Source organism: Sus scrofa, chromosome 10 (assembly GCF_000003025.6).
Source record: "Sus scrofa isolate TJ Tabasco breed Duroc chromosome 10, Sscrofa11.1, whole genome shotgun sequence".
Classification (NCBI taxonomy): Eukaryota; Metazoa; Chordata; class Mammalia; order Artiodactyla; family Suidae; genus Sus; species Sus scrofa.
Window position 1 is genome coordinate 5,900,116 of NC_010452.4, and position 15,595 is coordinate 5,915,710.

A 15,595-nucleotide genomic window follows, 5' to 3' on the forward strand; every position below is an offset into this window, starting at 1 on the left:
GCCCACAGGAACTGGGGCTGTTCTTGCAGGAAGAATGCACACGCCCTCGTAAGAATGTAGACAGACCGAACAGATCAGAAGTCCTCTGTAGATCTCAAACTACCTGGAGAATATTTTTCTTTTTTCTTGCTTTTTTTTGTCTTTTTGCCATTTCTTGGGCCACTCCCGCGGCATATGGAGGTTCCCAGGCTAGGGGTCTAATCAGAGCTGAAGCCACTGGCCTATGCCAGAGCCACAGCAACGCGGGATCCGAGCCGCATCTGCAACCTACACCACAGCTCAAAGCAACGCTGGATCGTTAACCCACTGAGCAAGGCCAGGGATCGAACCCGCAACCTCATGGTTCTTAGTCGGATTCGTTAACCACTGTGCCACGACGGGAACTCCAAGAATATTTTTCTTAATTCCTGGCTTTTTAGGGATAGGCAGAGTCCTCTTTTTCGTGCTGTCTTCCTACAAAACTTTCATCATCTGTGCCCAAGTGAACTGTTTTCCTTCCGGCTTTCTTCACCCGTCCTCCTCTTTGCCGAGTACTGGGGCTAGACATGCTTGCCATCCGATTTTATTTTCTCTTGGCACAATTAAGGCGTTATTTTCCTTCCTCTTCCTTTCCTTCTTTCTTTCTTCCTTCCTTCCTCCCTCCCTTTCCTTCCTTCTATTCTTTCTGTCTGTCTGTCTGTCTTTTTAGGGCTGCACCCACAGCATATGGGCGTTCCCAGGCTAGGGATCGAATCGGAGCTGTAGCCATTGGCCTTCACCACAGCCACAGCAAGGCAGGATCTGAGCCACGCCTGCCACCTACACCACTGCTCACAGCAACGCTGGATCCTTAACCTACTGAGCGAAGCCAGGGATGGAACCTGCATCCTCATGGATGTTAGTCAGATTTGTTTCTGCTGAGCCACACAGGAACGATTTCACTAACTCCTAAGGAGCTATTTTCAAAGGAGTATTTCACAAGGAGTATTTCAGAGCAAGGAGACACTGACAGAGGGAAGCTTGAAGGTAGAAACCTCTTCATTAATAAGAAATGCACATACTTCACTTGAAATCTACATACGGGTAACAAGCATATATCACAGAGATCAGGAACCAAGAAAACGAAGAAGGAAATTGAATACGGCCTTTCCTCCCTCATTTACTGCTTTAAAAAAGAGTCATATTAAACTCCTTAAGCTCACGTTTCTCTCTTTCTTTCCTTTTTTTTTTTTTAGGGCTGCACCCGTGGCATATGGAGGTTTCCAGGCTAGGGGTCCAATAGGAGCTACAGCTGCCGACCTACACCACAGCCACGGCAATGTGGAATCTGAGCCTCATTTGCAACCTACACCACAGCTCACGGCATCGCTGGATCCTAACCCCACCAAGTGAGACCAGAGATTGAACCTACAACCTCATGGTTCCTAGTCGGATTTGTTTCCGCTGCGCCACAAACAAAGCGGAACTCAGCCTCACGTTTAAGTGGTTTTTCAAACTGCAAGCAGTTTTTGGAGGCCCGCGCTGCTGTGCGCCCAGCATGTCAGTGGGAGCTGCTGATTACACACATGGCTTACCTGGTACTCATACTCTGTGAAAGGCAAGAGTTCCACGTCCAAAAAGGAGCTTGTGCTCCCGTTATAGGTCAGCACTGGATCGGATGCCCCCGGCTGAGGTCCCGTTTGTCTTCTGTACAACTCATAATATAAAACTTTCCCATTTGGCTGGAGGGGTCCTGTCCAGAGAAGGGAAACCACTGGCTGGAACCCTCCAGGAACCGTCTGGACCTCTAGATGTGGAGGGGGTTGCTTCGCAGGTGCCGTTTCAGGGGTCTGGGTGGACGTCCAGTCACTCGATGCACATCCCAGCCTGGTGCAGGCTCGAACGCGAACCTCATACCTTTAGAACACAAGCAGAAACAGCTCATTCTTGGCAAAATAGATTTCCACAGGAAGAATCTTTAAAAGACCAAGGATTTTCTGAAAAAAAGACAGATGGGAGTTTCTGCTGGGGTACAGTGGCTTATGAATCTCTCTGCAGTGGCTTGGGTCACTGTGGAGGTGAGGGTTTGACCCCAGCCTGTCACAGTGGGTTAAAGGGCCCAGCATTGTAGCATAGGTCACGACTACAGCTTGGATTCAATCCCTGGCCTAGGAACTTCCATATCCTGTGAGCATAGTCATTAAAAAAAAAAAAAAAAAAAAAAAGACACTTGGAGCCCCTGTTGTGGCGTAGCAGGGGTTAAGGATGCAACGTTGTCTCTGAGAGGATGTGGGTTCAATCTCTGGCCTTGGTCTGTGGGTGAAGGGCCCAGCACTGCTGCAAGCTGTGGCATAGGTCACAGATGTGGCTCAGATCTGGTGTGGCTGTGGCATAGGCCTCAGTTGCAGCTCTGATTGGACCCCTAGCTGGGGAACTTTCATATGTCACAGGTGTGGCTGTAAAGGGGGAAAAAAAAAAAGACAGATACGTTTACACTTAATCTTATCTACAGGGAATTCCACCCCCTCCCTTAGGCAGTGCCCATTTTGCATGCAGAAGTTCTGGGGCCAGGGATCGAACCCACACCACAGCTGTAACCAGAGCCATAGCAGTGACAATACTGGATCCAAATATCGCTGAACCACCACAGAACTCCTACCAGGAATACTTTTAAAGGGCAGCAAAGCCATATTTCCATGGGGACTTTAGAACATTTTCAAGCCTTCTGGCTTTCCAAACTAAAGCAAAGATTCTCACCTGTCTGGAAAGGGTGGGTACAATTCTTCTTCTCTTTTTTTTAGGGCTGCACCTGTGTCATACGGAAGTTCCCAGGCTAGGGGTTGAATAGGAGCGACAGCTGCCAGCCTACGCCACAGCCACAGCAATGCCAGATCTGAGCCGCATCTGCAAACTACACTACAGCTCATGGCAACACAGGATCCTTAGCCCACTGAGCAAGGCCAGGGATCGAACCCGCAACCTCAGGGATGCTAGTCAGGTTCGTAACCCACTGAGCCACAATGGGAACTCCCAGGCACAATTCTTTACTAACCAGGAACAGATTCAATAAAACTTTCAAGATGTGCTCCAGTGGGAAGATCCTGGAGCCCTGGAGAATTCCTTCACACGGCGAGGAAGAATACAGATCGTGGGAGCTGGGAGGCGTTTTCAGCAGCCCTGGGCTCCTCCTCCCTCTGCGGCTGGAGCTGAACGAGTCCCCAGGAACGTTTCCAGGTCAGGAAGGAGCATCATGGGTCTCTGCGGTAATAAATCCCCTCACCTGCTACCCAACATCTTAAAACAGGCTCCCTTACACCACACAGAGACCTTTGGGGGCCAAAGTTAACCCAGCTACACACCAGATTATCAATCATGGAGACATCTTATCACCACCCAGTTAAGCTCAACGCATCAATTACGTGCCTCATAGCTGGTCTCCTGCCACTTGGAAAGGTCCATTTACATAGCAGGGACTTTTCCCTTCCAATGAATGGGGCTTTTGTTAGTCTTAAGAGCCTATGGCTGCAAATCAGTGCTTTTCTCCTCTCTACCATGCGCTCCCCCACCCGCGCCCCGATTTTATGGCTCCTCTAATTTTCCCTCAAGCCACCTTCCTTGTTCCCTTTATTTCTTTTGGCTCTGGCTTTTTCATCTTCTATTTTCTGCTTTTGCTCTTCCAGATAACAGTGCCTCCTCTTCTCTTGCTTGCTTTCGTTCTGTTCTCTTCCCCCTTAATTACACTTCTCTCTCCCTTTAGGGAGTTTCTCAGTCCCCTTTTCTGCTCCCCCACATTGCCCTCCTGTGCCCATCTCCACCAGGATGCACTATCAGACTCTCAGTTTATTGGTGAACCAATCTGCAGCTACGAATGGCGGCTCAGACTTCTAAGTGATTCTGAGAAGTCAGTTTCAACTTTCCACCTATGGAGTCTTGGTTTTCTGGATTATCTGTGGTGGTTTTAAAATTCGGGGTCAGATTCCTCCTGCCCCTGAGGATATTCTAGGAATTCTTCTTCCTCCTGACTGGCAGGGGTCCCCCAAGGAGGCACACTTGACTCTAGTATTCAGTAAACATTAATCTGCTGCACAAATCCCAAACTACTTGAATCCCAACTTCATAGAGAAGTGATATTTTGGGAGTTCCCTGGTGGCACAGTGGGTTAAGGGTACAGGTTTGATCCCTGCCCTGGGAACTTTCACATGCCATGGGTGTGGGCTCCCCAACAACCCCACAAAAAAGAAATGATATATACATATAGTTTTTTATTTTTAAAAATTTAATTATGTTTTGGCTGCGCCTATACCACGTGTGTGTGTGGAAGTTCCCAGGCCAGGGATCGAACACACACCATAGCAGTGACGAATGCTGCCGTGGGGACAATGTGGGATCCTTAACCCAGTACGTCACCAGGGAACTCTTTATTCTGGTCTTATTTTTGTCTGTGTGATTTGATATTTTTATTGTTTATACTCCATGTAAAGTTACTCTAAAATATTGGCTATATTCCCTGTGCTGTACATTACATCCATATATCATTTATTTTATACCTAGTAGTTTATACCTCTTAATCCTTTTCACCTGTCTTGCCCTTCCCCCTACCCTGCTTCTTACTGGTAACACTAGTTTGTTCTCTGCATCTGTCGATTTCTGTTTGGTTAGATACATTTGTTACATTTTTTAAGATTCCACATATGTGAATATACATACAGTATTCGTCTTTCTCTGACTTATCTCACTAAGCCTAACACCCTCCAGATCTATCCATGGTGTTGCCAATGGCGAAATTTTCATTCTTATTTATAGGTGAGTAATAGTCCATCGACAGTCGAAGTCGTTAATGTCACTTACATCTTTAATGAGAATGGACGGTGAAGGGACATCTCTCATTCCTTAAATCTCATGGCTAGGTTTCTCAAAATTGGACTTTCTTTTTTTTCAGCCTAGGAAAAGTACCCGTCTCACATCTGGAAACCCTTTTCTTCCCTCCCTGGGAACTTTTTAAAATAAGGGTTTCAAAGGGGAGCAAGTTGATAGCATCTTTAAAGCTTGCAGGTATCAGTCAGGCAAAGAGCAAGCCAGGATAAAATAGATACCTTCTGCAGCTCACATGGGCCTTTTTAATGTCCTGTCTAGAAAGATAAAAGCCAACTCACACAGCAGTGGCTTAGCAATGGAAGATACCTGCGGAAGTTTTAATTACTGTTTAATATTTAATGTGACCCTAAATAATTGTCATGAGGAGATGCATAAGACTGAGAATGTTTCATTTCAACAGCACTATATATCAGAGATAATTATAGGACAGATCTAATCTACACATCAGTAGATTACAATAATAGCAGAATTTTACCAATGCTGGTCGGAAATCAAAACCCTCTCAGCCTTTAATTTTATTTAAGTGGTTCTGTTCATTTTCCTAAAATTGAAGCAGAAAACGTCTTTTATTACTCATCTCTCTGGGGATATAAGTTACTTTAAAATGTGACGGGGAAAAATGCCAAGCAATTCCTTAAGCTCTGGGAAGAGGGCTGGTGGTCAGGTTCCTTTGTGTGGAAAACGACACGTCCCGGCCGCTCTGAGCCCCGAGGGGACCACCGAGAAAAGGCAGCTGGTGAAGTGGCACCATCCTGAGAAACCATGAGGTCAGAGCTGGGGGGGACCCTCAGGGGGAAAGAGTCAGAGGAGACTCATTGTTCCAGGGAGAAATGTCGGATTCAATAGGAAGGGCTCTCCCCAGAGCAAATTTTGGACCAGTCCAACTCTGGCTAGGAATAGCTCTCATTGATTGGCATTTTTCTCATTCTTTAAAATTACACCTTCTATTCCTCACTACCAAGGTCAGACAACCCCACTGGGGTTCTCCGAACCGTCCAGGGGCTGGATGTTTCCCTGGGGAACCAGACTTAGGGAAGGGGAACCAGACTTAGGGAAGGGGCCCCATCTCTGTAGTCCACTGGGATAGTTAAATGGATGGGGTAGAGTTCCCGCTGTGGAGCAACAGGATTTGAGGTGTCTCTGCACTGCTGGGATGCAGGTTCAATCCCCGGCCAGGCACAGAGGGTTAAGGATCTAGGTTGCCACAGCTGCAGCATAGGTTACAGCTGTGGCTCAGATCTGATCCCTGGCCTGGGAACTCCACATACTGCGGTGGCCAAGGAAAGAAAAAGCAAAACAATAGATGGGTGGGGGTTGGGGATATGTCTAATCTTGACGTCAGAGTCTTCATTGGAGCCCACCGGGAGCTCACACAACAGGAGGCGCAGTGGCTGGTCCTCCGCAAACCCAGAGGCAGCTACCTACCTACCTACCTGTGAAAGGGCTTCAGCTGGTTTACCACGAGCGACTGAGAGCCAAAAGAATCGTGAGTGGTGTTTATGGGTATGGTTTTTGTTTCTCTTTCAAACAGCTCTCGGATGAAGACGGTATAGTTGACAATGGGCCCGTTTGCCCTTACGGGAGGGTCCCAGGTCACAAAGATCTCCCGAGGCCCCCTGGCCTGCAATTTTGGAGGTTCCATCCCTGAGGGCGCCGAGGGGCTGGTCCGATCCCTGACCAGCGGACTCACAGCACCCCCTTGGCTGTTGCTGGCCGTCACCGTGTAGCCGTACTCCACACCCGGGGTGAGCGTGAAGTCGTGGTAGCGCGTTTCCAGGCCGGTGTACACAATGGTCCCATCCCTCCTGAGTTCATAACTTCTGATCCGGCCGTTTGGGCTTCGTGGAGGCTTCCAGGTGATTTCTATTGATTTGGAGCCCGTGACTTGCACCTTGGGAGGGTCCATGTTCTGGGGCGGAGCCTCCATCGTCCAGGCAGAGCGGGCGGTGCTGGCCGTGCAGCCCCCGCTGGTACAGGCCACCAGGGAGAAGTGATACTGGGTGTGAGGCTGCAGGTGGGACATCAGCAGTGACAGGCTCTGGCCGGCCAGGTACTCCTTACCATTCACCCTGAGTAAATACCGAGTGATCTGCCCATTTGGAATTGATGGCGGTGACCAAGATACATTTATCTGAGTGGCGCTGATGGGCCAAAGAGCCGGAGGGCTGACCCCTGCAGGGGCAGCCTCGGGGGTGGTGGTGCTGGTGGGTCGGCTGGTGGCGCAGCCCCCGCCGGTGCAGGCGGTGACCGCGTACCTGTACGTGGAGAAAGGAAGCAGCTCCTCATCGGTGTAATTCAAAGTCACAGCATCAAAGCTGAAAGGATAGAGCACGCCGTTCCTTTGAAGCCTGTAGGACTGGATTACGCCGTTCGTCCGTTTTGGTGGAAGCCAGGAAATCAGCAGTTTGGGGGGATGTGCAGATGCCTGGGTGACCTCAGGGGGAGAGAGACCTTCTGGAGAGGCTTGCTTTGTCCTTACCACATTCCAAGAGCTACAGGTGTGGCCTGCGGAATTCCAAGAGCAGATCTGATACTCACACGGCATCCATGGCTGCAGACCTGTGTCGTTATACAGAAACGTATTCCTCTCGGTATTACACTCTGTGAAAACAATGTTCTCATCGGCTTGGACTGTCTGATTCCCCCAAGCTTGTCCCTTGAAGCATCTGCGAATCACTTCATAGCGAATTATCTTTCCGTTTGGGCTAACAGGCTCCGACCAGCTCAGCTCAACGCTGGTGGACCCCACAGACTGGACGGTGGGAGCCAGCTGAGCTTGGGGGGCGGCTTCCTCCGTCCACAGGGGCTGGGGCGCCGAGTGGGCACAGCCTGCCCTGGTGCAGGCCTCCAGGGTCAGCGTGTAGAGGGTGAAAGGGTCCAGGCGTCGGAAGAGAAATTGACGCTGCCGGCCAGTGTACTCCAGGACGCCGTGACTGAAGACGTGGTATGTCTGCAGGAAGATGAGACACAAAGCCTAAGATGCCTTTTGTGTTAACGTCTCCTTGTTCCTTTTGGACCTCTTCTGCCTCTTATTTCTCATGGTGATGACCTTACTGAGCCAAAGGATGCTGATACTAATTTTGGGAAAGGGATCTTAGCTTTTTTAAAGGAGTTGTTTTATTACAGTTGATGTACAATGTTCTGTCAATTTCTGCTGTACAGCAAAGTGACCCAGTCATACACACACACACACACACACACACACACACACACACATTCTTTTTCTCACATTATCCTCCATCCTGTTCCATCGCTAGTGACTGGATGGAGTTCCCAGTGCGCTACAGCAGGATCTCATTGCTCACCCACTCCAAATGCAATAGTTTGCATCTGCGAACCCCAAACTCCCACTTCATTCTACTCCCGCCCCCTTGGAATGGATGGTCACTGGGGACCTGCTGTGTGGCACAGGGAACTCACTGTTCTGTGAGAACCTACGTGGGGAAAAAAAAATCTGAAGAATGGATGTGTGTACACGTATAATGCAATCACTTTGTTGTACAGCAGAAATTATCACCACAATGTATATCAACTATACTGCAATAAAAATTTGGAGTTCCCGGAGTTCCTGTCGTGGCGCAGTGGTTAACGAATCCGACTAGGAACCATGAGGTTGCAGGTTTCGATCCCTGGCCTTGCTCAGTGGGTTGACAATCCGGCGTTGCCGTGAGCTGTGGTGTAGGTTGCAGACGCGGCTCGGATCCCGCGTTGCTGTGGCTCTGGCGTAGGCCGGTGGCTCCAGCTCCGATTGGACCCCTAGCCTGGAAACCTCCATATGCCGTGGGAGTGGCCCAAGAAATAGCAACAACAACAACAACAACAAAGACAAAAGACAAAAAAAAAAAAAAAAAAATTATTTCTAGGAGTTCCCGTCGTGGCGCAGTGGTTAACGAATCCGACTAGGAACCATGAGGTTGCGGGTTCGATCCCTGGCCTTGCTCAGTGGGTTAACGATCCGGCGTTGCCGTGAGCTGTGGTGTAGGTTGCAGACGCGGCTTGGATCCCGCGTTGCTGTGGCTCTGGCGTAGGCCGGTGGCTACAGCTCCGATTCAACCCCTAGCCTGGGAACCTCCATATGCCGTGGGAGTGGCCCAAGAAATAGCAAAAAGACAAAAAAAAAAAAAAAATTTGGACTTCCCGTCATGGCTCAGTGGTTAACGAATCTGATGAGGAACCATGAGGTTTCAGGTTCGATCCCTGGCCTTGCTCAGTTGTTGTGAGCTGTGGTGTAGGTTGCAGATGCAGCTTGGGTCCCGCGTTGCTGTGGCTCTGGTGTAGGCCGGCGGCTATAGCTCCAATTCGACCCCTAGCCTGGGAACCTCCATATGCCGAAGGAGCAGCTCAAGAAATGGCAAAAAGACAAAAAGTAAATAAATATATAAATAGATAAAAATGAAAAACTTTATACCAGGGTACCAGTGCAGAAAGTGCCTGTGCATAGGCGCACGTGCGTGTCCACATGCACATACATAAGTTACCCCTGTGAACACAGAAACATAGCTACGAAGAGACGAGCAGAAGGTGGGAAAACCATCCTGTCTTCTTTTGTCAGCTATTGAAGAATGGAGGACCCCTTGGCAGCCCCGTATTCTTCTGCTCTGGGGAAGACCATTCAAAAGCTCCTGATACAGATACAGAGCCAGTTTCCAACCCATGCGATTCCATTTCTTTGGGGAAGATGGGAAGTAACTTAACTTGAATGTCGATTTCTTTTCCTTTTAAAAAAAGTTGTATTGAAGTCTAGTGGATTTGCAAGCTTGCGGTCATTTCTGCTGTACAACCGTGATTCAGTTATGTATGGACACACATCCCGCGGATGTGTTTGAGTGACGGTTTCCTACTCTCAAACCTGAGATAGGGTACATCCTGAACATGGTACCGATCCTTGGATGGTGTTTCTTAAGACGAGATGGACACACGTCCGACTTTCTTAGGAGGCAGATCTTCCCCGGTTGTTGTGGAGAAGCTTGGCTCAGACTGGATTCTTGATGCACTTTGATGTTATTTATGATTAAATAGCCTAGACGTGGACATCTCTTTACGTTGGGCTATCGCGATTTTTTTGTTGGGGTTCCAGGGCAAGATCATACCCCTGAGGGAAGGGAAAGAGGGCATTTTTCCGAAGAGAGTTTAGATTCTATAATCAATTTGAAATCCTCTGTGACTCTCGGACCCCCATCCCCCAACCGCCCATACTCACTGGCAAATCTCCACCTCGTGTTCAATTCAGCTCTCCCTCTGGACCTTAGCTTCTAACTGGCTTTGGAGAAAAACACTCAAACATCCTGACCGGTCTCCCTTTCCATTTCTCACCGTTCACTTTTATTTATTTATTTATTTATTTATTTATTTATTTATTTATTTTTTGCTTTGTTTTTTATTTATTTTATTTTTTAATTTTTATTATTTTTTATTTTCCCACTGTACAGCAAGGGGGTCAGGTTATCCTTACATGTATACATTGCAGTTACAGTTTTTTCCCCCACCCTTTCTTCTGTTGCAACATGAGTATCTAGACAAAGTTCTCAATGCTATTCAGCAGGATCTCCTTGTAAATCTATTCTAGGTTGTGTCTGATAAGCCCAAGCTCCCGATCCCTCCCACTCCCTCCCCCTCCCATCAGGCAACCACAAGTCTCTTTTAAATAGATGGTTCCCAATGTGTAAGTCTCGTCTCTTGCCCTACATGTTTGCTCTCTCATTTTCCAAAGTGAGTGTTTTATGTCTTCTCCTTTCCCCGCTAATGGCCAGCACCCCTTCCCTCCCTCACAGATGGCTGTCGGCATAACCACCTGTTTGAGTGGGGAAAGTAGAGGCAGGCAGGAAGGAACGGTCCCCTGTTAATAGTATGGCCGCCATATGCACGTGCATCTGGATGGCCGCCATGTTCCCGCCTTCCTTTGGCCGTGAATGAAGTCCCTCTGCCCCACTAAAGGCCGCCCGAGCTCTGGGTCCCATCCCTCCCCCTTCCATCCGATGCCACTCTTGCAATGATTCTCATCAGCTCTTGCATCACCAGTTCATCTCCCTCTTCTGGGTTAGTTCCATTAGTGTTTAAATGCACGCTCGTATCTTTCGTTGGTTTTTGAGTAAAACTTGATACCACATTTCCATGGCTCCTGCCCATCTCTCTGCTTGTCTTTCCATCTACACTTCTTTGAAGCGTAGCTGTCCTATTCCCCCAAACCATCCCACCTCAGTTTCCCATTTCACCACCTGATCTTCTTGTCAAGGTCCCCATGACCTCCTGGTTGCTACATCTAGGCTCACTCACGTCTCTGCCCTCATTTTCTTGCTTCCTCGACAGCATCTGGTATATTTCCTCTTCCTTTTGGGGACAACCTTCTCATCTACCTTTCCTTTCATTGCACTTGCCCGCTGGCTCCTCTTCCTCCTTTTCACCTCCGAATTTTTGTATTCCCTGGGGGCTTGACCCCAGGTTCTCTTCATCTCTAGTTATATTCTCTCCATAGCTGATCTCCTCCAGGCCATGGGTTGGAATAAGACCCCATGCTAATGAATTCCAAATACATGTATCTTCAGGAAGAACGCTCTCGAACGTTGTAGCCTTGTGCCTCCAACTGCCTCCTCACCCCCTCAGACCTGTACATCTTCCAGCCTTACCTTCCCAGTCAATGACTCAAGGCCCCCAATCCAGGAGTCATTCTGAAGTACTGTGTTCCTTCATGTATCACATCCAGTCCTTTAACAGATCTTGTCATCGCTACCTTCTGAATACATCTCCAGTCCCTGCCCGTGTTTCTCCCACTCCAATTCAGGCCACAGCCAACGCTCCCCTGATGCTGGAACAGATTCCAAACTCCACTGGTCTCCTTAGAGCCCATTTTCTCCCTAGGAGCCCAAGTGATTTTGAAAGACATCAATTTGATTATGCCATTCCCTTTGCCTAAACCCTTCAGTAATTTTTCATTGCGTTCAGAATAAATTCCAAGCTCCTTATCACAGCCCACAAGGTGGGCACAGTCTCTGCCCACCCACACCTCGAATCTCTTCTAATGTCGTCTTCCTCCCCTTGCCCCTGCCCTCAACGCCTCAACCACACTGGCCAGGGATACACCACCTTCATCCCTGGCTTTAGGCCTTGCATTTACTGTTCACGTTGTCTGGAACATTCTGCTCTCCTATCTTCACACGGCGGACTCTGTCTTGTCATTCAGGGCTCAGCTCAAATGTCAACTCAATTCAAATGATCATCCATTCGAAAACAGCCTGAGCAGGCATCATTACAGTATTCTGCTTAATTTTCTTTGCAGCATTCATCACTCTCTGAAATTCTCTGGTTTATTTGTGCCCTAGTTTTTCGTTTGCCTCTCTGTACCTCTACTGTACAGTTATTTACACACACACACACACACACACACACACTCATGAGGTCTGGGACAGCAGGGACTTTGCCTGTCTTATTCACTCCTGAATAATTGCCTGGTACTTAGTAGAAACGCAATAAATATTTGGTCAAATGAAAATGAAAGGAGAAGGAGTAGAAATTTCTATTGTTGGTCATGCCAGGAAGCGGCAGACGCTGAGACAGAAAACAAACACTCCCAAAGCGAGGGGCTTTGATGGGTGTGAGAAGAGAAACTTATTTCGCAATGGGGACCTTAGGGCTGTGACTTGGGTTCAAAGGCTCAGGCCTCCTGACCCAGAGTGGGTCAGGAGGCTGGAGGAACACAGCACGCTTCTGCTCCCCGTAGCAGGTGGGAGGTAGGAGGACAGGCTTGGTACAAGGTGGGGAGGCCGCCTACGGGGGGGGCGGGCACAAGGATGGGCGTGTACCTGTGAGCTCTGGTTATAGGCCTAAGTCTGTGGATAATTTCCTGCCAGCGTCTTCCTCATAGGGTTTTCAGGGAAGTCACAGCCTGGTTAACTGTTCTATGTGGAATCAGTGGGGGTGCTTTTGCCACCTTGAGAGGGGGCTGGGAAAAGCGAGGCGGAGTGTCTAAAGCAGCATCAGGGGACCTCAGCCCACAGAGGGCAGTTGAGGAGGGCCTGTGTGGTGGTCCAGGGCCAGAGGGGACTGGAGGCAGAGGCAGTGGTAGGAGAGCTGAGCTGCTGTCACCCTTGGGAAGAGCATCAGAAGGGGGGGAGGCTGGCTCTCGCGTGGGGGGTGGCTCAAAGCATCAAAATGGGGGCTGATGAGGGAGATGCAACCTCATTTGTGCTCACAGACAGTGAGGCCTGGGTTCCATGTGTGACCCTGATGAGACAGTGCCTCTTGGCTACGTGGGGACATAGGGGATCAGCAGACCTGTGGGGCTTCCTGTTTCCTGCCAATTAAGCTCTGTTCAAAGCACAAATGAGGCAAAGCTTAAGCAAAGGGCTGGGTGGGATAATTCAGGAGGCAGTCAGAACACAGCCGCGGAGTTCAGTCCTGGCTTCGGATCCCGATTCGATCACTGCAGTGTTTCTTAGCCTCGGACAGAGATCTAGACTTTATGCGCCCGTGAGGCTTAGTGGTACCTACCGGTAGGGGTTGATGGGAGGATTAAATGAGATAATCCGTGGAGAGCACTTGGCCAGCCCTGAGTTCACAGGAAGCATAACACACGTGGGTTCGTTTCCTCTGATCTGTGATTAAGTGCCTGGCGGAGCCATCAGGAAGAGTTACCCAGACTGTGAAGGCAGCTTTCCCACAGTGGCCTGATGGCATGTCAGGGCTCATCCATTTACCCGGAGAAGACCAAGCGTGACTGCATCTTGAGGGTAGACATTACCTGAATCACACCATTGGTTCGCAAGGGCTCTGACCACTGCAGTAGCAACGCCCGGCCGTTCTCTTTCTGCTCCACGGTGAAGTTGCTCAGTCCACTTGGAGACGATTCTGGGGTCTGAACCAGAGTCCAGGGGCTTGCAACTTCTCCCGCTTGGTTTTTGGCCACAACACCGATGCGATAAGCGGTGAAGGGTTCTAACCCGAACAGGTGGGCTTGATGGGTTGCTCCCTGGAAGAAAAGGAACAGGTTAGCATCCTTTTGGAGAGTGCGACCAAGAGCCAACAGCTGGAAGGTCGTTCTCTGACCAAGGCACCTCGCTCACGACGGCACAGATATCACAGCAGAGTTTTGAATTATTAAGAAAACAATATGGTTTTTTCTTGTTCTTCACACGCTAAATATATTACCTAATGTTGTGTGATTTCACACACACACACACACGGCCTGGATCATCTAGGATCCTTGCCTTTCCAGAGCTTGCAACCCAAGGGATGTGATATATAACAACAACAATAAAAACATCGACGATGTTTTAGCCCAGTGCAGCATTTATCGCACGATGGAAATCAGCGATACCAAGCTGCGTGCCAGAGGATGGATCATCTTAAGGCTTCGGAAATGTAACCCCAACAACCCTAATTCTCTCTCATTAAATCCCAACCTCATTTGTTTAGACATAAGACCCTCCCCGTCTGCCCAGACCCTCCCTCTGGCTCAGTCTCTCGATGTGTGTTCACATTTTGCACAGGCAATAAAACGAATACAAGCCAACTGAACTAAAAATGCACCAACAGCCCGAGTGCAGTCTACTCTTAATGTAAATGTGAAAACATTCTCATTTGTTAAAAACACCATGACTAAAACTCTGACATTTACTCAAAGTAATTGTTAGCTAGGCTTTGCGTGTTTGGTCTTCGTTAATGTATGAGAAAAAAAATTTACAAAAAGAGAGAGAGCACAATTTGTGTTTTTCTGCTTGGAGAGCAGCATTTTAACATATTTTGCATAATTAAACTGGAACGAAGAGTCCTAATGTTTTGAGAGAGCCCGGGTGCTCTTTCCACATCTGGGCTGGATGGAAATGTCTGTTTACTGATAGGAATTATGTCTGCAAGTGGTCCAGCAATGTGTGTGTCGGTAAACACACACACACAGACTTTTGTGTTGCCTACCACACCCACTGGATGTGAATAACCACGCGGAGGTTTTCACTGGTCTAATAGGATATTTATGCTTAACGGTGTGTGAGATCAGCTTTGGTTTATCTGACCCTTCAATGTGACAGGCAGTCTTCGAGTGTCCTCTTTTCCTGGTGGGCACAGGAGGCCGACTGGGAGATGAAGGAGAGGAAGTGATTTCTGACAGCAGGTACCCGAAAGCATCCGACAAAATTATGTGTATGGGAGATGGGAGCTCCCTGGTGGCTCGGAGGGTTGGGGATCTGGCCTTGTCATTACTGTGGTTCGGGTTGCTGCTGTGGCGCAGGTTTGATTCCTGGCCCTGGATTTGCCACTGTGGGCACTGCCAAAAAAAAAAAAAATTATGTGTATGGAAATTCTCCTTAATTTGGAGGCGTCCAAATATCATTTTGAATAAAATCTAAAACCGGGTGGCAGAATCAAACCAACCATCTTCCATAAAAAAAAAAGTTGAGACAGAACTAAAACATGCCATAGACAAAATTTTTGACACCGCTTCCTCACATTCTCCGTTGTAAGTTTTATAAGGATATGAGTAAGTTAATGTTGCTTCCAATGTGTTGAACACGAGCAGAGGAAATATAATTTCCTTTACTTCTCAAAACTTGTAAAGTCAATTTTCCTGTTTCAATAAGTCCCATTATGATATTACACGCTAACCTCTTGAAATCTTTTAATATTTAAACATTTGCTAAGCGACCAGACTCTGAAACAAATTTTACAGAAATACTAATTTCTCTTTTTTAAAATATTAAAAGTTAGATCATAAATATTTAAAACTTATTTCTCCACAACACGGGATTGGTCTTTTAGATAAATAGAGCACAGA

At 48.2% G+C, this 15,595-nt stretch overlaps 1 protein-coding gene across 1 annotated transcript in view; it reads right to left on the reverse strand.

Annotated features, from left to right (window-relative positions):
* The window catches only part of USH2A (usherin), an 837,143-nt gene that overhangs the window by 74,525 nt on the left and 747,023 nt on the right, over positions 1-15,595 (reverse strand). The window contains 3 exon segments of the mRNA XM_021064292.1: positions 1,554-1,875; positions 6,267-7,783; positions 13,568-13,795. Of these exon segments, the coding sequence (XP_020919951.1) occupies positions 1,554-1,875; positions 6,267-7,783; positions 13,568-13,795 (2,067 nt within the window).